Raw genomic sequence first — 19,433 nt, 5'->3', positions numbered from 1 at the left:
GTCCAAACATTGACTAATTAGGCTCAAAAGATTCGTCTCGCAAAGTACAACAAAACTGTGCAATTAGTTTTTGATTTCGTCTACATTTAGTACTCCATGCGTGTACCGCAAGTTTGATGTGATGGGAATCTTCTTTTTGCATAGTGTCAAAGTTAGGAATTTGGGAGTAACATGGCCGAAATCGACCTTGGTCCGTCCAGCTAGGCGCCTAGGCGGCGGGCGCAGCGTTGCGACGTTTTGCTTGGTACCGGCTCTCGGCAGGTGACCACCAGAGTCGATCGATTTCAAACAAAACCGGACGATTAAGCAGTTTGGAATTGGAAGTTTGGAACGTGCAAGAGAGTCGGAAAGTGTAAAGTTACCGTATCTTGTGGCATCTTTCTTTTTTTTTCCCCCTCAACCATTGGAAGTTAATCTACATGGATTTGTATTTTTTATGCACATCTGCTTCTACTATAGACATACGAAAATGGTGAAGGTTTCAGTAAACCAGTGTGAACAAGTGAATACGGTATTGTTAGGGTTTTGGCTTTATGGTGATGGAGTTGGACCATGCATCTTTAGAGCGAGAGATACGGGGAGGTGGGCCACCTCAACTCTAGAACATAGAGGTGGGGTAGAGCGATGACGCGGTGAGGCTGTCAAAGCCCTCTAGTGGTGTCAGATGACTGGTGCGTTAGTGTTAGAGCAAGGGCGCTAAAAAGAATTGGTTAGCAGTGCTAGAGTGCAATCACTAGCGCTTGGGTAGAAGATTGAATTGGCAACAAAATTTTTATGACATGCACATTATACTACCCAAAATTCAATGAGGAAATACTGATTTCTCACAAAATTAAAACCTTCCTCGCAATTTGCATTTCTCTAGAATTAGCCAAATTATGATGAAAATCCGAGTACATGCACTTACATTATTGATTTCATTGGCATGCAACCAACAGCTAATACACATCTATTCCGATAGCTTCCATCGATTGACATACCATAACAATCCATCCATGTGATGGAAGCATGGATGGTAAGAGTAGTCTAATTATTATGGAAAGGAGTACATGATGGATGATTTCTTGGAGTCAAACCTCCAAATGAAGCAATAGTCGTCGGAGTTACCAGTCAGGTGCTCAACTGCACAAGGCACAATGAGAGAGGCAGTGCCGTCCTCATGCTGCCATGAGATCTTTGCAGTGCATGGGAACGCGCACCTGTTACTTGGCAAGCATGACACGATGCTGAACATTTGCACATACAGGACCACCTCACCGTTCATCCTCCTTGATGCACCGGCTCCCAGTAGGGAGTTGAGCCACGGGCATAGTGGTTGACCCACCATCTTCTTGTATGCGTCATTTGTTAGGTGGACACGGTTATTGTTGCAGCCCGATACGATGGCTGGGAGTGCGTTGGGCAGCTCCAGCTCAGCCTCCACTTCCCTCGTTGTCTTCTTGGACACAGCCACTTCCACCAACCATGTGGTGGACTCAACGATATTGCTGCAGTCGATGCAGATGGTGGTGCGCTTGGGGCGAGTGGGATGGGGTTTAATGACCTTAGGCACCTGCAACTTAGAGATCAGGTCACGCTCTATCAGGAACAAACGTTCCGCATCCGGCAACGGCGGCCTTGATGAAGCAAAAGACCCCTCAAGAGAAAGTCTTCGGAGATGCTCTTCATGACTTGGAAGAAAAATCTTAGGCATGCACCATCCTCTTGTCACCATGGGTGCCTCAACATCTCCGGTGGCCCACCAGAACGGAGGCGAAGGGTAAGACATCGCATCCCTCTCCCTCTTTAACACCGGAGATGGCACAGGATAGTCCTGCCGGATGCGCTTCTGCGCCTGCCATTGAATGCTACTTACCTTGCCGCCAATAGGCATCAGCGGTGGCGGCGACGGCATGGGCTTGGGCGCGATGGGACGAAATCGTGGTTCCATGCCCTCGCTAGTCTCAGCATCCACCTTCTTGTGATGCGCCATGAACGCCATAGCAGCTCTTTGGTCCTATTGCCTATTTTGTGCAGGTGTGAGTTGTTTGGCCATGGGCGTTGGGTGTTATAAGAAGAGGTAAGGGTGAGGTCTGCGCAGGCCAGTCGAACGATGAGGCACGTGTTGGCCAGCCACAGCCACGTGGAAATTGCACAACGAACACGCGGACAATGACTACACATAACGGATGCGTTGCCTGCACTTGCTTGCAAGCTACGCATAAGCTTTTGCATGAGAGTGTTAATGGATGGAAACGCTACCATTTCAGTTCCATTGATCTGCTCAATGGCCATCAATGCATCTTGAACAATTAGGCGGCAAGCCATCACTTGCATGAAGAAAAGAAGGCTTTTTAGCAGCCAAGGACTGCATGGACCATATGTGCATGCGATCACGTTATAGATCCATGGTGATGAGCTTCGTTGGCACAACTAGTCATCGGAAAGGTCATTATGATTGGATCTACCCACACGAAGGCTATCACTTGCGTTTGCGTTGGGTAATAGTGTTCATTCTCTTTCTAAGTAGGAGTTGTTTTACACGTAATAGTGCCAAAATAATGGTGTTGCATGCGTCCTCTTCTGAAGACTTTTTCCTCTTTTCCCACTACAGTTTTGAGTTTTTCACGATGCTTTTATGGTGTGATGATGTTAATTATTGTTAGATGATCAATTGATGGTTCTCACAAAGCTTCTCGATCACTCTGCCAATTTGCATATATTATTGATAGTTGTAGTAAAACTATAGGAAAACATCTACATTGCAAAGCTTCTAGAACTCACACTTCTACTTGTGGGTATGCATGGCTGCATGCACTGATAATATATATTATTGCATACAATGCATCGCTAAAACGACAAAATAAGTTGGGACAACCATGAGTTGATGACTTATCATTTAGGTAGTCGATCATGTCTCTTTCCGCATGAAGCGTGAGCAAGAATGAGTGGACAAATGGAGAAGCGAATGCAAGCTGAGGAGAGTTGACAAGTGGTTGTTGCATGCGTCAACGCAAGCATGCAGACCGCTAGCGCCTAAGTGGACGGACATGCGCAGCCTAGCCGGTCAGGTGGCTAGTGGCACCACAAGCAGTAGTTCACAAGGCACCATGAGCTACATGTCAAATGATGTTGCATGCATGTTGGCACGTCTATCTCACTAGCAAGTCAAAAGTTGCATTGTGTGCATCATGTAGATGTCATCGGCCATAGACCACAGTCCACCGCTATGATGTGTGATGACATGTATAAATTGACACTTGGACAAGCATGCACTGGCCCAAGAATTGGATCATGAGTGTCCCAAATCCAAGGTCAAAGTTGATGAACAAGGTCAACCCTATCAAAACCCTGAGAAATTCTAGGTCTGAAAATAGAATCAAGTGACCCATTTGAATTGAATTTCAGAGATATTTTGTATCTAATTTTTGAATGTTTTTGGACAACAAGTAAACTTGGATATTCCGTGTATAGTTTGGCCTAGCTAGTTGTTGATCAAGGAAATCAAAGGTTTTTATTCAAATCAGATTTCAAAGTGTGCAAGTTCAAAATGTTTGTATTAAGGCTATGTAACATCATGGTTCAAATGGATTTAAAAATTACTTAAAGTGAGGGATATGGGTACCCCATGGATCCCTACCGACTAGGATATTGGCCGGACCTAACAAGTGGGTTCGCCCGACTAGGGCATGCGGGCCGAGTACATAAAGATATTTGGAGTACACGTCAAGGCAACAAGACGGTTCAAATCTGCCTGAATATAATGGAACGCGTATTGTAATCCGACTCAGATTACCTTTCATATAACTACCAAGTAGATTAGATTCAAACAGACTTGTAACCCTAGGTCGTCAGTCTATATAAGGCGGCCAAGGGCACCCCCGAGGGGATCCCAACTATTCCACGCACCAGCGCAAAGCAGTACAATCCAGTATACAGGACGTAGGGTATTACTCTCTGGAGGCCCAAACCTGTCTAAAATTCTCGTGTCCCTTGTGTTCTCACGATCACCTTCGAGTTCTTGGTTTCACAATCACCCTCACCTACAAATCAACCACTTGGGTAACCCCCTGGTGGACATCATGACATCAATTGCAAAGTCCCAAAATAACAACAAAACATCGAAAGGACATGAAAAACAACTAAGCTTCAACCCTAATGTTCGGCTTCCAACCAAAGTTGTTGTTGAATATCTCCATGACTATGCCGAATATAAAGCTGTTGCACCCACTAAAACCTGTACTCTAAGCTTAGAGGAAATCCCTTTAATCCAAGATCCAAACATATTAGATATATTAGAAGGTGATCGAATATCAAAAGTAATGTAAACACTATTCAAATGATCCTTTTGTCACAATCAAAAAACAAATGTTGAATAGTCTCATTATTATTGCAAAAGCAATATTTAGGACAATCTTGCCATCTTCTTTTTGCTAAATTATCCCTTAGCAAGAGTCACATCTTTCTTCAAATACCATAAAAAATTTTAATCTTAAGAGGAATCCTTAGTTTCCAAAGATCACATTTTCTAGGTACAGAACATTTTGAAACAAAGCCAAATAAATTGACCGAACAGTAACTTTGTGCAAATCACACCTAAAATATCATTCTTCTCATTTAAATTAATAGCAACTACTCTTGATATAATGTACGGTTGAATTAATGAATTACTTTCTAAAAAGCTTTGCATCTGGTGGCTGAAATGACCCGGATTCCCTCTTCTGAGAATCCAAGCCTACGCACCCCCGTGATAGATCCAGGAAGGCGATCACGTGCGAATCCCTGTCTCAGATAATACAAATCCATACCCACACAGAAATATAGTAGCAGCAAAGTAAAGATAGCATAAATATATGGTATATCATTTCAGCACATGCCGGTACCGGTCCATCAAGACTGAATCATGCAAAGTAAAAATATCTACACAGCGGAAACATGTAGCATGGTGAACCCCAACTCCACAGGCAATATTGAGCGAAGAATCATCCCTAGTCTTCTCATCCATCGTTGAAGTCGTAGTTGGGTTCAGATCCTGAAAAGCCAAAGTCTACCTGAGAAGTGGGTAGGCCATGTCAACTCCCAATAGCAACAAGCCAAGAAAACAGGGAAAATAATTCTATATGCATGGATAATCCTATATATGATTGTAGAGGTTATGCAATAGCAGTAGTAGCAATCAAGGATGCATCAGAGCAATACCATTTCCGAGGTCAACACCTCATAACAAGAAAGTCGTCACAACCCACCAAATCCTTTACCCAAGACTCCAGCACCCAAACACATTAGGCGATGTGAGAGCTCCCTTCCCTCACATCTTAATGGAAAACGCGGGCCTATCTCAAAAAGGGGAGGTAGGGATATAATATAAGTCTAGTCAGAAGTAGTGGTAGTGAACAGCACTGTCCGATACCATTGACACAGCTATAGCTATAGTTTATAATTCTGCAGAGGTTGTACATCCGTACCCGTCCGGATGGAGCCTGCACGGTGTACGGTCATCCAAACCCCACCTGATGGCCGGAGCCTTAGTAGGTGGCCAGCACTCTCCTAATTCCTCGAGTCTGGAAGCGTCTTCAACTGCAGGGCGCCACTGCTACTAGCCGAAGACCTCAAAGCTATGAAACTGCAGTCTGTCTGAGCAGATCATCGTATTGAACTCCTTACACTGATCAGTCGATCTGCCTACGAGCTAAGTGCTATCCACCACTAGTCTCAGACTGAACCCTACCCATAATATGGGCGAACGCTATGTACGTATATAGATATTGTGACTAATGGTAAACTGACTCGACCTTAAGTGCTAGGAGCAAGCACTCAACTCCACAAAGAATGTGCTGAAGCACCTGCAACGTACAAGTACGCCACCTGCTCCTAGAGACAAGTCTCAAACAAAGTACCCGCCATAGGTACAGGGAACAAGGAGAGTCCATAACCTCTCCCCAAGCTAGGTGTTGACAATCATTAAGTGCCAAATCCGACTGTCACTGCACTCCAAGAATAAAGGAAAACTAACATCTCTTACTCGCATATTTACTTATAATAACCTAGTTCCACATATATTGGAGAATAAGTGTTTTCAGAAACACATGCCTACACAAAGGGGAGAAACGTGCTCGAACGCAGAAGAAACACGCTGTAGAACACTCTACGCGAGCACGAGGATTGAAGGGCCCACATGTTATAGCCAATCAGCCCAATCTGAAGGGAATCCCCAAGGGTCAACACCAGGGCCCATCTGGCACACCACCAGAGGAAGGTGGTCATGAGGCGGCACCAGCCAAGGTCGGCCAAACTAGGGGTTCGGCCAAACCAAGGCGGTGCCCGCTTGGCCCCATCTTCCACGTGTCAACCTGTGGTGATCTCCCAATGGCAGTTCCCAAAGATTCCAAACATATTCTTCTCGGGGACTGCCCTCTAGCAGCTATATAAGGAGGAGAGCCCCCTTCTACACACACCTCACTTAGCCTCTCTCTCCCTAAAGCTAGACTTGTACTCCTTAGGCTAGTGGAGCTAGTCTAGAACTCTTACTTGCGATTGCCAAGTCGTCCTTGGGTCGTTGTGGGATGTAACCTTCGGCCTTTGGTATGGTTGTGTATCTACTTATCGGTATCCCATTTATGATATAGAGTGTGGTTGTTATGCTATTCATATAGAATATCATGCCATGTCTTGCTTTATCACAAGTTGTGCGATATATGTGGATAGGCTAGTTGATCTAAGCTACGACATCGGTTCGTTGTGCCTTCGGGCTTGCTCTAGCTCTTTACTTGTTGATCTGAAGGGTCGGAGTCTTGGGGGAGTTAGGGTAGTTATCACGTGCACGAGCATGGTGCTCGGGTATGGTGGCAACCTTCGGATATGGATGTGCCCCACGGTCTGTAGGGGTAGGCGGCAGGTGGTGATAGTCCTGTCCGTCCTTGTAGTCCCCCACGTTCGGGTATGGCATAGGAGTTCTAAAAGATATCTTGCATTGGCAGACCAGAGACGGATATTCTTCCCGTAATGTCTTAGTGCTTAGAGCTAAGTTCTAACCATGTATCTGTATGACCCTTGCTAGTCTAAATAGATACCACTAGAACCCTTGTATGCCTTGCTCCCGCTAAGTTTAGGTTTATTCGTTTATTCTTTATTCATGAGATTGGCTTGTGGGTGTCACATTACCCCTATACTATATCATGGCATACCCCTGTATGAACTTTGGTCTATTACTTAAGCATATTGTCCTGGATATGTATCTGGTAAACTCTTTTATATCAATGCCATCCTTTGGGAAAATAAATAATGATACCTTGAATACTCTCCGGGTGAAATGGTACAACGGTATTGTAACGACCTTGGTTTAATCAGCCAAGTTAATCTCAAGACAAACCCCAATTCTGCCGTTTCCATTAGCCCGACCCCTGAAAACCCAACAAAATCGCACCAACCCAGCAAACGGCAGCTCTTCTCTAAGTCCCGAAACCAGTGTTCCTCCAAATCTTGGAGCTGTGGGAGAGCCAAAGACTGGATGGTGGACCCAAAACCAAATCCCACGAATTTCTTGAGTCAACGCGCCAGAGCCTGCGTGCGCCCTGCTTCAGAGCCTCTCCGCCGCATGGCTCAACCTCCCCGACGAGCGCCGCCTCGCCCAGTCGCCGGCCGCGACAAGATAGATCAGTGTGCCTCCTTCCCAATCACGCATGAAAGCCCCTGCAGCCCTTTTCGCCTCGTCTCGTCTCGCTCGCACCCTCACCGGCTGCGCCAAGGCGCCCTGTCACCGCTGCGACCGAGGATTGGCCGCTGCCACGCCAGACCGCCTCGCCTCCCACGCTCATCATCTCGCCCGGATCCCCAGCCGCGCGCCCCGATAACTTTCGGCTTTTCCGTCTCCCCCCACAGTTGCGCTACCCACGCGCGCGCCCCACGACGATACCGCCCTCGCCAACCACGGCTCCGGCAGAGACAGCTCCTTTTTCCGCCTCGCCAGTAACGTGCCCCGGCAAAGCCGCTGATCTGCGCTTGCTAGCGTCGCCACTCGCCCTGTCACCTCACCTACAGCGACCTCGCCTGCAGTGCCCTTCCTTCCTTCCTGTCACACGCTAGTCGAGTCACCGCACCCAATCCGCCGCTTGACGCGATCAGACCCGTGCTCGCCCTCGCCAACCCTTTATCCCGGCAAAACCGCGCCTGCACCGGCTTTGTGTCTAGTGCCCAGTGACCAAAGACCCTATCCCCGAAGCTCTACTTCGCCGGCCAATGGAGGCGTTGCTCAATCGCCGCCACGGCAGAGCACTCCATCCTTTTCGACCTGATCTTCACGCTGCTCGAACTCTCTCTCTTTCGTGCAACTATAAAAGGGAGTACCAGAGCCTCTACCGAGGTTTCCTTCGCCATCGCTACCTTGCCGCACCTTACTCTGTTCGTACTCAAGCGTTGTCGTATAAGCTCTTAAGGAACTTCCCCTCTTCGCTCAAACCCGCTTCTCCCAACCCACCAGTCGCCTGTTTCCTCCGCACGGTGTTAGAGCTTGCCTGTTGTCCACAAGAAGCACCGCCGCCGCTGGAGCACTGCCGAACCCCGCCGCCGCCCAAGCCTTAGCGCCTCAGGTCCTTCCGCCTAAGTCTCTTCCTTCCTGACCCCAAGACTTCACCAGTAGGCCTAAAGGTAAGCTGCTGACCCCTTTCCGGTTTGCCTGACCCCTTTTTCCGTCTCACCCGACCCTGTTTGTTTCGCCGACCCTTGTTCGCCTCGCCCGAGGGCTCGGCTGTATCTTTTTCTTTGACCCGAGGGTATCTGTGTGAAATTTCGGGGACTTCTCTGTGTTAAGTCTGAAGATCCCGGTACAGTTATTCCTTAGGTCTGAGAGTCAGATCATAAGTTTCTCCCAACCCGACCCTTTCGTCTTGTTCTCTATCAGCTGAAGCTTGGACTTCCACATCTTTTCCTGTAGCTTTGCTACAAGTTTCTGAGCGAAATCTTGCAAGTGTTGTTGAAATAACCAACTAAATGTTTAACCCCTGCATTTGCACTTCCGTGTAGAACTAAATCTCGCCGACGGCACATACGAGCTGCATCCAGTGCCAGAATACGGAGCAGTAGCTGAGCCGCCGACCGCAAGAACTGAAGCAGAACCCGCACAAGACCAGTTTGCCTCCGTCCCGCTCGAAGGCAAGTCCCGGAGCATGACCCCAACTTTCTAAACTTGTGCATGCCTTCTCTCGTGTGTATGTGCATTTAAGTTATAGGAGTTGTTTGAAACCATAGATGCACGACTTAGTTCCCTTGATCTGAACACTAGTCTGATAAGTCCGAGTAATTACAACGTGTAATAGGACTCGATAAAAGTCGAGTGATTTCCCTCCACCACCACCGTGGCCATTGGGCCCACCATCGACTTGGGGGATATGTTTGAGCTGAAGACGAACCTCATCAACATGATGCAGGCTAGCCTATTCTGTGGGAAGCCTAACAAGGATGCCAACATTCATCCCCAGCACTTCCTTGGCCTTTGCGACACCGTCACCATGAGAGGAGTCACCCAAGATGCAATCCAACTCCGTCTGTTTCCCTTCTTCCTCCTCGGAAGAGCGAAGCAGTGGTTCTACAAGGACAAGGATGCTGTCAACATATTAACAAACCACTTGAACAGGACCGAATAGCAAACCCACACGAAGGTGAGCGGTTCCAGAGAATAAACAAGTCCACCGAGTTAACAAATTAACCATTTAGTTTGGTTATAAAATAACATCAGAGTTTACAAGATTAGAAGAAAAACCACAAAAGGTAAAACCACTAGCGGAAGCTAACTCGTCGAGGTCGGACATCCCTGGTGAGGCCAACCGGGACATCAATGATCCCTCTCCTCGCCGTCCGAGGAGGGATCCCACTCGACCGTCCAACCCGGAGGGAGTTGGGGCGGCCAAGTGCCAGCAGGAGGAGGCTCAGAGGCAGCAACTTCACCTGAAAAAGAAGAGCCACAACAAGGCTGAGCTACTAAGCTCAACAAGACTTAACCGACAGGGAGTATGCTTACTCCACCTCTTCTAGACATGCAAGGCTTTTTGGCTGAGGGGTTTGTTTTGCCAAAAGCGCTAGGTGTATCCCTACTCTCAAGTTTTAGCTCCGGTTCTAAGTTCATTATCCGGTCTAAGTTTGCAACCTATTCTGAGCAACATAGAACCAACCAAAGGGTATATACATCATCAACAAAACCATGTCATCATCAGATTCCTTATTTACTCAGGGTGACATAGCGATCAAGCAGTCTCAAACTGTGAGAGGCAGACGAATCGATTCGAGTTTCTTAACCATGCATGGCGAACCTAATCTCACGACATCCGCGCACCACAAGGGTCGCTTCCTGTGTCGGCCGTCCCCATCAATTCCCAGGCGCGTGTCAGGTCCAAACTTCCCTTAGCATGCAATGCTCCACAGTCCCGGCCTCTACCGTACTGTGACCGCACTTGCACCCACATGATGCACCATGGGAACCTCGTTCCAGGGACAGCAGGGGTATAAGCCACGACCTAGTTCGATCAGGTACTAGGCTTCCCCATCCCATACTAGGTATGAGATTAGTACTTTCAAACACTTGATCACGAACACCACCACTGTCGGGCCTTAGCATGTTTCATAGACAGATGGGGCGATCAACCAACCACCAAAGAGTTACCCAAAACCCTGCCCCGTCCATCGTCCTTATAGTTGTAACACAAGGGTAAACATCCAACTCCTACAACTCGCGAGTGACAGGCAATCACTCGGCTTTTACCGTTTCCTATTTAAGCAAAGCATCTACTCGGTCCAACAGCTAGTGTTCAGATCAAGGGAGCTAAGTTATGCATCTATGGTTCCAAACAGTTCCTATACGTAAATGCACAAGGATGTCAAAGAAGGCATGCGCAAGTTTGGTAAAACATAGGGGATTCATGCATCCGGGGCTTGCCTTCGAGCAAGGAGGAGGGAAACCGTTCGTCTTCTTGGGCAGCTTCGGCTTCTGGAGGCAGGAGCTCAGCTACACCTCCGTCTTCTGGCGCCGGGTGCAACTCGTAGAAGCCGTCGGCGAGACGCAGCTCTACACGAATGCAATGCATGGGTTAGCATTTAGACGGTTATTTCAACAGCAACACTTGCAAGTTTGAGCCCAGAAACTTGCGGCAAGTTACAGGAGGGTGGGGAGGTTCAAAGGAGTCGATGGAGATCAAGGCATAAGGGTCGGGTGGGGTGGAACTTAGGATCTGACCCTTAATCTAGAGGAATAGATGTGCTAGGGGTCCTCAGACTTAATGCTGAAAGGTTCCCAAGTTTTACACATACACCTTCGGTTTAAAGGAAAAAGATTAAGCCGACCTCTCGGGCGAGGCGGAGAAGGGTCGGCGGAACGGATAGGGTCGGGCGAGACGGAACCGGGGTCGGGCGGATAGGAGGGGTCGGACGAGGCGAACAAGGGTCGGCAGCCTACCTTCGTCTTACAGAGAAGGCTTGGGCGGAAGGACTAAGGGGCTTGGGACAGCGGCGAGGATTGTCCAGCGGTGTTCCAGCGGCGGCGGTGTTTCTTGTGGATCACAAGCAACTCTTGGGCAGCACTGAAAGCAGTGGCTGGTGGATTGGGGGAAGGTGGTGTTGCGCGGAGAGGAGAGTTCCTCAGACTTAGGTGGTGGCGCTGTGAGCTCGGACAGGGAGTAAGAGGGAGGGCAGCTAGGGCAAAGGGGAACTCCGGCGGGACTCCGGCATCCCATTATATAGCTGCGCGGAAGAGGGAAGGGGGAGCGACGCGAAGGCTGGGGAAGAAACGATGGAGTGCTCTGCCGGGGTGGCGATTGAGCGACGAGGGCGGTGGAGCAGGACTTCGGGGATGACACTGGCGGTCATTGGGCACTGACGTCAGGGCGGCGCAGGCGCGGGTTTGCCGGTGGTTGAGATTTGGCGCAGGTGGGCGTCGTCGTGCAGTGGATCTGATTGAAGTGACCGGGAAAACGGCGCTAGAAACGAGGGCGCACAGGTGAGAAGACAGGCGGCTGCGGTCACGCGGGCGAGCGCGGAGCAACAGATTGTCGGGGCGGAGCTTCTGACGCGGCGGAAAAGGAGCTGTCGCTGCCGCGGTCTGGGTTGGCGGAGGAGGAATCGTCGCGTAGCGAGGACCGAGGCGGCGCGACTGTGGCGAGGTGACGGAAAAAACGGGCGGCATCGGGCTCTGCAGCCGGGATCTGGCGATGTGATGATGGGCGCGGGCTGCGAGGTGCTGCAGAAAGGGTAGCAGAGGAGCTTCTGCCGCGATTGGGGAAGGGGGCGCGAGAATCCATCCGGTCGTGGCCGGCGACGAGGCGGAGCGGCGGGCGTCGGAGGAGTTGAGCCATGCGGCTGGGGAACTCTGAAGCGGGCATGCAACTCGAGTGCGCCTGTCGCGGGAGATCTGAGGGGAAAAGATCTCGTGGGCCCACCGGTCAGTCTCGGTGGTCCATGGCTCGAACTGAAGGGCGACGCTGTGGGATGGCTTAGAAAGATCCAACGGTGGGTTGGGGTTCGGCGGGGTCGGAACGGGGAAAACACGGCGAGGGGTCGGATCGAAGGGTCAGAAGATCTGGAGGTTGAACACTTAGGCTTGGAAACTGAGACAGGGGATCAGGGACTCGGATTAAGATTAACGCGAAGGATTTTTATCCGAGGCCGTTACACATATGGGACAAATGTTATGCGACGTTCCTCGCCAAGTTCTTCCTGTTGGGCAAAACAAATACCCTTCACAAGAAGATCACCAGCTTTCAGCATTCGGGATTGGAATCAATCCCAAAGGCCTGGGAGAGGTTGCAAGAGTACATCTTCGCCTGCCCACACCATGGGATGGACGAATGGCTCGTCCTCCAAAACTTTTACAATGGGCTAACCACGATGGCACAAGCCCACCTCGATGCTATTGCTGGAGGAGCCTTCCTCGACCTCACCATTGCCAAAGCTACGGCTTTGGTCGAGAAGATGGTCCAACCAAGGCTGGAGTGAAGAACGATTCCAACCTCGTGCGCAAGGCATGCACGTTGTAAAGGAGATGGACATGCTGGCCGCTAAGATGGACCTCCTACTTAAGCGCATGGACGGGCGGGAGAAGACTAAAGAGCTAATGTACAATCGCATGGTGAGGTGCGAGGTTTTCAAAAATGATGGACACTTGGGGAATGACTACAATGAAATAAGCTCGGCTTGAAGGCTAGCGACACAGGAAAGCAAGGTAGCGGCTTTGACAATCGACGGGTCGTTAGTGCAAGGAAGAAGGAGGAGAGCATGTGTGTGTGGCTCACCAAAGGGCTCAAGGAAGACAAGGTGTGGTGACGCCATGGCGAGGTGAGCTGAGCAAGCTTGAGTACGAGTTCGTGCTCGCGGTTCAGAGGGCCGGTGTGGTCATCGTCGTCCTCATCCTTGGGTCCAACTCGACGGCGGTGGCGGCTCCGTGTCGTCGTCTTCGTGTGCCCCTCTTCTGGCTGGCAGTGTCGTTGATGTCGTCGTGCTGTAGCGCTTGGGGAAGAGGAAGCCGAAAGGAGCTGACTTGCAGTTAACGCATAACACCGAACAGGTTGTGGGCGAGGTGGACGGTAGGTCTATGGCCATGGTGTAGGTGTCATTGGCAAAGGCGTCGACTTGTGGTTGTGTCGGTCCGTTGAGACGTCGTTGTGGGTGCCGTACGTCCTCATCGTGTTGTGGGTGTCATCCTCGTCGTGTCGGCTTCTGGTCATCTGCGGTGGCTTGGCGTAGTCCTAGGAGTCCGCGGTGGCCTGGGTCGGTGAAGAGCAGCAAACTGGCATCGCGCACGCTCACCTTGGTTCAGCAGCAGCTTCATGCCTAGCCCCTCTGGCTCGCACTTGCTGTCGTTCTTGCTGGCGTGACCGCAGTCGCCGTTGACGCAGCTTCCGCCGCAGCGGCAGTGGCGTATTCCTCCTTCGGTCCTCTCTTCTTCTCTCCTCCACTTCTTCTCCTTCTCCTTTCTCTCTGGTTTGTGGCGGCAGTCTGCGGATGAGGTCGCGAGAGAGAAAGAAACGGCGGTGGTCTTGCCTGTGTGTAGCGCGAGGAAGACAGGGGAGCATAGCATATCAATCTTCCAGCCCACCTCGGCCCATCAAACTCTTCCTCTTCCTTTCTTCTTTCCTGTCGGCTCCCTACCCCGCCGACTCCTCCACCACCCTGGCAACGGCTGCCGCCCCACCCGCCCACCATCCACCGCCGCCCTCCACCATCGCCCTTCCTAACCCGATGCACCTTGCAATCCCGCCGCCGCCCGCCGCCCACCGACTATCCAGCGCCGCCTCGCTGCTGCCGCTGGCCAAACTATCACCACCGCTAGGCCTGCAGCCACCCCCAACCTCCTCCCTCCTATAGGTCCGCCGGACATTGAAGCCCCAGAAACCTGAAACCCTAACCTTCGCCTGGCCGACCCCCACCCCTAACGGCCTCGGCTACCGCCAGCAACGACCTTGCCGCCGGTCACTCCCACCCACTTCCCACCCCGCCACCCAGCTTCCTCCCCCCAACCTTGGACCTCGGCGACGGCAGCATGCGATGATGAGAGAGAAAGGCGGGGAGGCGACGGAAGGAGGAAGAAAGGAAAAGGAAGATCGTGCGGTCGTGAGCAGCCGCATGGATCTTAAAGATTGGAAGGTCAAGGGCCTATCCAGCTTCCTGAAGCAGTGCAGGCCGGCTGCTGGGCTGGACGTTTACACATGGGCCAGGCTGCTGGTTGGGCCTTGATGGCCGGACTGGGCTTGTTTCCTAGCACAAGGTTGAGCTGGGCTGGATCAAGGTAGCTGGTTTTTGTTCAGGCCGAGATATGCAGGTTGAGCTTCCAAGAGAGAGCGAAGGGCCACACGTCGGTTGGCTCAGGATGCTAAACGTGACTAGCAGATCACACGTGTGGGCCTGCGGGCTGGTATTTTGACCAGGCTGATAAGCTGGTATTTTACCCATGAGGTTAAGCTCGTTAGCTGGTTAGTTAGCAAGCTGAAAAGACAAGAATGGCAGAGGGACGTACAAGAGATTGTTAGCGGCCTTGCCGAGCAGTTTGGCCAGTGAACAGCTCGTGTGCAAGTTAGACAACTTATGAGCTGTGTTCTTTTATTTTATGTTAGCTTTAGTTTGTATTTTAAATTTAATTCAAAATACAAACACACATTTGAGATCCAATTAAATCAAATAAAATTCAAAATCACTCATGCAAGCGTGTTTTAAATTTAAATGCACAAATTTAATTACTAGCTTTTGAATTTAGGGAAAAGAAATGAGTGTTGACCTTATGTTTGACCAAGTTTTAATATGATTCACACAATCAAAAAAATAAACCAGCACAATAATATCACTCAATTGTGTGGGATATTACAGTGGCCTAGCTACTTCGATTCCTTAAATGAGGAGCAAGCACTATAAAAAAATTGTAACAAGTGCCATACACTATTCCACTTTCAGAGATGAACCAAACTGGACCTTCTGATCTGATCGTTAGATCAACCGTTAGAGCTTCTGAGTCGCTAGATGAAGCATTTGTATCTAACTCTTATTAGGGACCAAGATTCTTTTTATTAAACCAAACAAAACTGTTTGCAATCCTAATAAGAGTTATATACTGCTAAGAAAACCAATGGACACTATATAACTCTTATACTGCTACTTTCTGCCAAATTTTGTCTTAATTATGACAACAAAATTATGGCAGATGGCCAGATGTATCATGAATTGGAGAATTACTTTCTGCCTTGCTGCTTCTTCAATTCTTTCAAGTGATTTACAAAGGGTGTGCGACACGCAGAAGATTCCACTTTGAGGGGATGAAAGGCAGAAATGTGATTTCCGGAATGACACAGAATGGACACTAGATTGGAGTGAAAGACACGTAAACCACCGGAAGCAATCACCTCTGGCTCCAAGCAATCAGGCTCCGATCCTCTCGGTAAATCCTGTGGCGGGGAAGCTATTGGACGACTGAGTGACAGCTTCTGAGGAAGCATCTCATCATCTTATCGTCTGGCCGATTTAGACAACGGATTCCATCAGAATGGTTTATGGTGCGCTGGTTAATCGATGCCATCACATCGATCGACGCCTGTCCCGAATCAAATTGGGTAATCTGTGAGGTTTCCGTGTTCAAACTTGAAACGCGACTTGATGATAAGGTTTGGTGTTGGTGGGGTTTGGGATTTTGAGTGCCTGTGAGAAGTTACAGCAGTGACGTGTTTGAACGCAGGAACTCGGGAGGAGATCAGCCGCGATCTTGTTCCAATTCGTCATGATTATGCCTCCGTCATGATGCACGTACGTTTCACTGCGATTGAACCGGTATCTTCGTAGTCACAGGATCATATCCATTAGCAACTACTACTAGTTATCTGGCTTCATGGTTAGATTAGCTAGCTAACTATATTACTAGCTGGAAGTGTTGGATTGATGGAGGGGGTAATTGAGTTGGAGCAACTAACGAGATAATAGTTAGCTGATGCATTGCCTTGCTAATTGTTAGCTAATCTGTAGCTAGCTATCATCCGTTGGACCTAAACATTTAGGTCCTGTTTGGTTCCTTTAGTCCATGGACTAAAGTTTAGACTAGTCCATGGATTAAAGTGGTTGTTTGGTTCCTTAACTAAAGTATTTAAATACTATTGAACAAAGATCCTTTTACCCTTATTCCCAACCCACCTGTTACCCCTCGTTACCTCCTCCTGGCACCAAGCACCGCCCATCTCCTCCGGCACCTTCCTCCCTACCACCCCTCTGCGCCGCCTCCCACCGTCCTCCCTCCCTCTGTGCCGCCGCCCGACCAAGATCCCGGGGCTCTACGAGTGCAGAGCGCGGGTTAGCGCCGCCTCCGCCTCCCTCGCCGGCACCTCCTCTGCCTCTTCCCCACCGACCCCTCCCTCACCTCGCCGATCCTGCTTGACCCCGCCGCCCCCACCGCCTGGTGGCCCCTCCCGCCGCTCCCCTACCTCGCCGCCGGCGCTGACGCCGCCCCGCCGAGCTCCCCTCCCGCGGACCCCTCCACGACCGTCGTCGTCTCATCACGGCACCACACCTCGGCTGCCAAGTACTCGTGGAGCGGCAGCCGCGTGGCGGGAGGGAGGCCGACTGCGGGGGTGGGGGGGTAGAGGGGCGAAGGGAGGCCGGCGGCGATAGCGGTGAGCAGGAGGGTGGGGAGGGGAGCAACCAGCAGTAGGGGTGGGGGGGGCGGAGGCGACCGGCAGTAAATGAGAGGTAGGGGTGTTCCCAACCCACTTTAGTTCAGTTTTATGGATTAACTTTAGTCCTACTTTTAGTCAAGTGTTTGGATGTGTAGTTCATTTTAGTCCAAATTTTAGTCTCTTAGTTTTCAACAGCTAATAATTACTTTTTGAAGATATTGCTAATTGCTAACAGACAAAATCATGCTGTCGAAGAACACTCCTGCTTCGGTCGGCACAAACTCGACCATGCCTCTCGTTGCAATGCGATCGATAAGCGTTGCCGCGGTACTACCTACGTGTCCACAGTAGTAGGACACGACGCGAGGACTCGTACCGGCCGGACAGCGCAGAGACGGTAGCCCCCATGACGTGCAAGGCGTGCAAAGCACACGGCCAGTGACGCTGCGAAACCTCAACCTGATCGCTTCCGCAAACCTAGAAGATAGCCCCCCGTGCATCCAATCCAGGAGTCCGTCCTCTCTAGCGAGGTTTGTGATAGCATCGATCATATCCATCCATTCCCTCTCGCAGCGGTCGTGTCAGCATGCCCATCTGATCATATCTATCGGATCGGAGCTGTAAACCTCACTGCTCATTAATAAATTTCTGCATTTTCCATAGCACCCTATTGACCCGCGAACGTACGGGGTCGCAGGAACCCGTCCAGGTTCGACGAGCAGTGTCCCCTTGCATCGCCGCCCTTCGTCGCATCCATCGTCTCGATAACGTGATGGTCCTTTGGTATTTCCTCATCCGCCCACCGGCCCACACGTCTTCCCGGAGAGCACTTGTCAGTTGTCGCCTTGGTTTGCTCAATCGTAAACGTCAGTTTGTTTGGCGTTTTGCTTTTCCCCAAAACTGCCTTCTGTTGATGGTAGAAAAAGGTACTGTAGCTTAAAAAGCCACAAAACCTATCCTTGCTTATTGGCTTTTAAATTGATAAAATGTGGTTGCTTGTTTCAGCCTGTGACTTTTTGAACGTAAGCCAAATGCAAAAGGTAAAACAAACATGGTATAATAATAAAGTCTAACCGCAATGACACGCCGTCACCACTCCTTCCTTCTCACCATCAAAGTACCGTATGCACATGCAACTTTAACAAGTTTTCAAAAATTTCCTACCTCCATCCTTGTGACTTTGAGGTGGGAACTGGGAAGAGCGCAGGGGAGGAGAGAGAGAATTTTGCACTGGAGACACGGTGCATCGGAGTCGATGTAGAGCTACAAGAAGAGGAACATGATCAGTGGGTTGGTAAGCCTGCCACTATGTAAGAAGTTGTCAAAGAACACACCATCGTAGAAGACACGGAAACAACACGCGTCTCCAATGAGTCATAGGAGACGCGTACGTTAATAACCCGCATCATCTATGAGTCTGCCGAAAACTCCCACAATTCACCCGCGTCTCCTATGTACCTATGTACGAGACGCGTATTATGAACCCGTGTCTCCAATGAGTTCGTCAGTCATCAGAGACACAGTTTGTTTACACGCGTCTCATACGAGGGACATAAAAGGAGACGCGTGTTGTTAAAGTGCGTCTCCATTGATGGCAAGATCATAGGAGATGCGTGTGTTGTAAACCCGCGTCTCCTATGATTGCACATTGGAGACGCGCGTTGAATCAACCACGTCTCCGATGTCGTGGCTTCGACAGTAGGCATATAACTAGCTCCGACAACGAGTGGCTATTGTTGCTACTCTATCCTGCTGTCGGCCGCCGCGCCGCTAGCCGCCGTCGCGCCGCATAGTCCGCCGACCGGCTGCTCGGGTTGCCGCCCTCTCTGTGCCCAGCCAGCCAACCCCCTCTCATCGCTGCGCGCCCTAGTCCCCTGTCACCATAGCCACCGCCGCGCAGTCCGCTGGCCGGCTGCTCGTGTCGCCGCCCTCTCTGTGCCCAGCCGGCCAGCCCCCTGTTGTCGCCACGCGCCCTAGCCCCCCTTCGCCACAGCCACCGCCACGAGCTCGCTGGCCGCGCGCCCTCAGCTCTCGTTGCTAGCTCGCGCTGCGCCGCCGGCCGCGCGCCCCTCGCTTTACTATGTTGTGCGCCGCCTACCTGACACGCATGCTCTTCAGCAGGCCGACACGCCAGGGGCAAGCTAGACCGTGTTGCGCCTTCCCCGGCTGTCCGCCCGGCCGGCCCAGAACGGCGCCCACTGCAAGGGCTTGAAGGCTACCTTAGCTCTCCATCCACTGCAAGCGCTTGAAGGCTACATTCAAAACTGCTTGAAGGCTACCTCTTGCTTTGCTTACAAGCTCTTGTACACGGCAATTGGATCCAAGGTG

At 50.6% G+C, this 19,433-nt stretch overlaps 1 protein-coding gene across 1 annotated transcript; it reads right to left on the bottom strand.

Moving 5' to 3' along the window:
- Nucleotides 1-1,033: 1,033 nt before the first annotated feature.
- LOC101752712 lies at nucleotides 1,034-1,981 on the bottom strand. Its single transcript, XM_004986820.1, has one exon. The coding sequence runs from the start codon at nucleotides 1,979-1,981 to the stop codon at nucleotides 1,034-1,036; it is 948 nt and encodes a 315-aa protein (XP_004986877.1).
- Between the last annotated feature and the right edge of the window lie 17,452 nt (nucleotides 1,982-19,433).

Source organism: Setaria italica, chromosome IX, assembly GCF_000263155.2.
Source record: "Setaria italica strain Yugu1 chromosome IX, Setaria_italica_v2.0, whole genome shotgun sequence".
NCBI classification, from domain to species: Eukaryota; Viridiplantae; Streptophyta; class Magnoliopsida; order Poales; family Poaceae; genus Setaria; species Setaria italica.
This window is presented reverse-complemented; position numbering and strand designations above follow the sequence as displayed.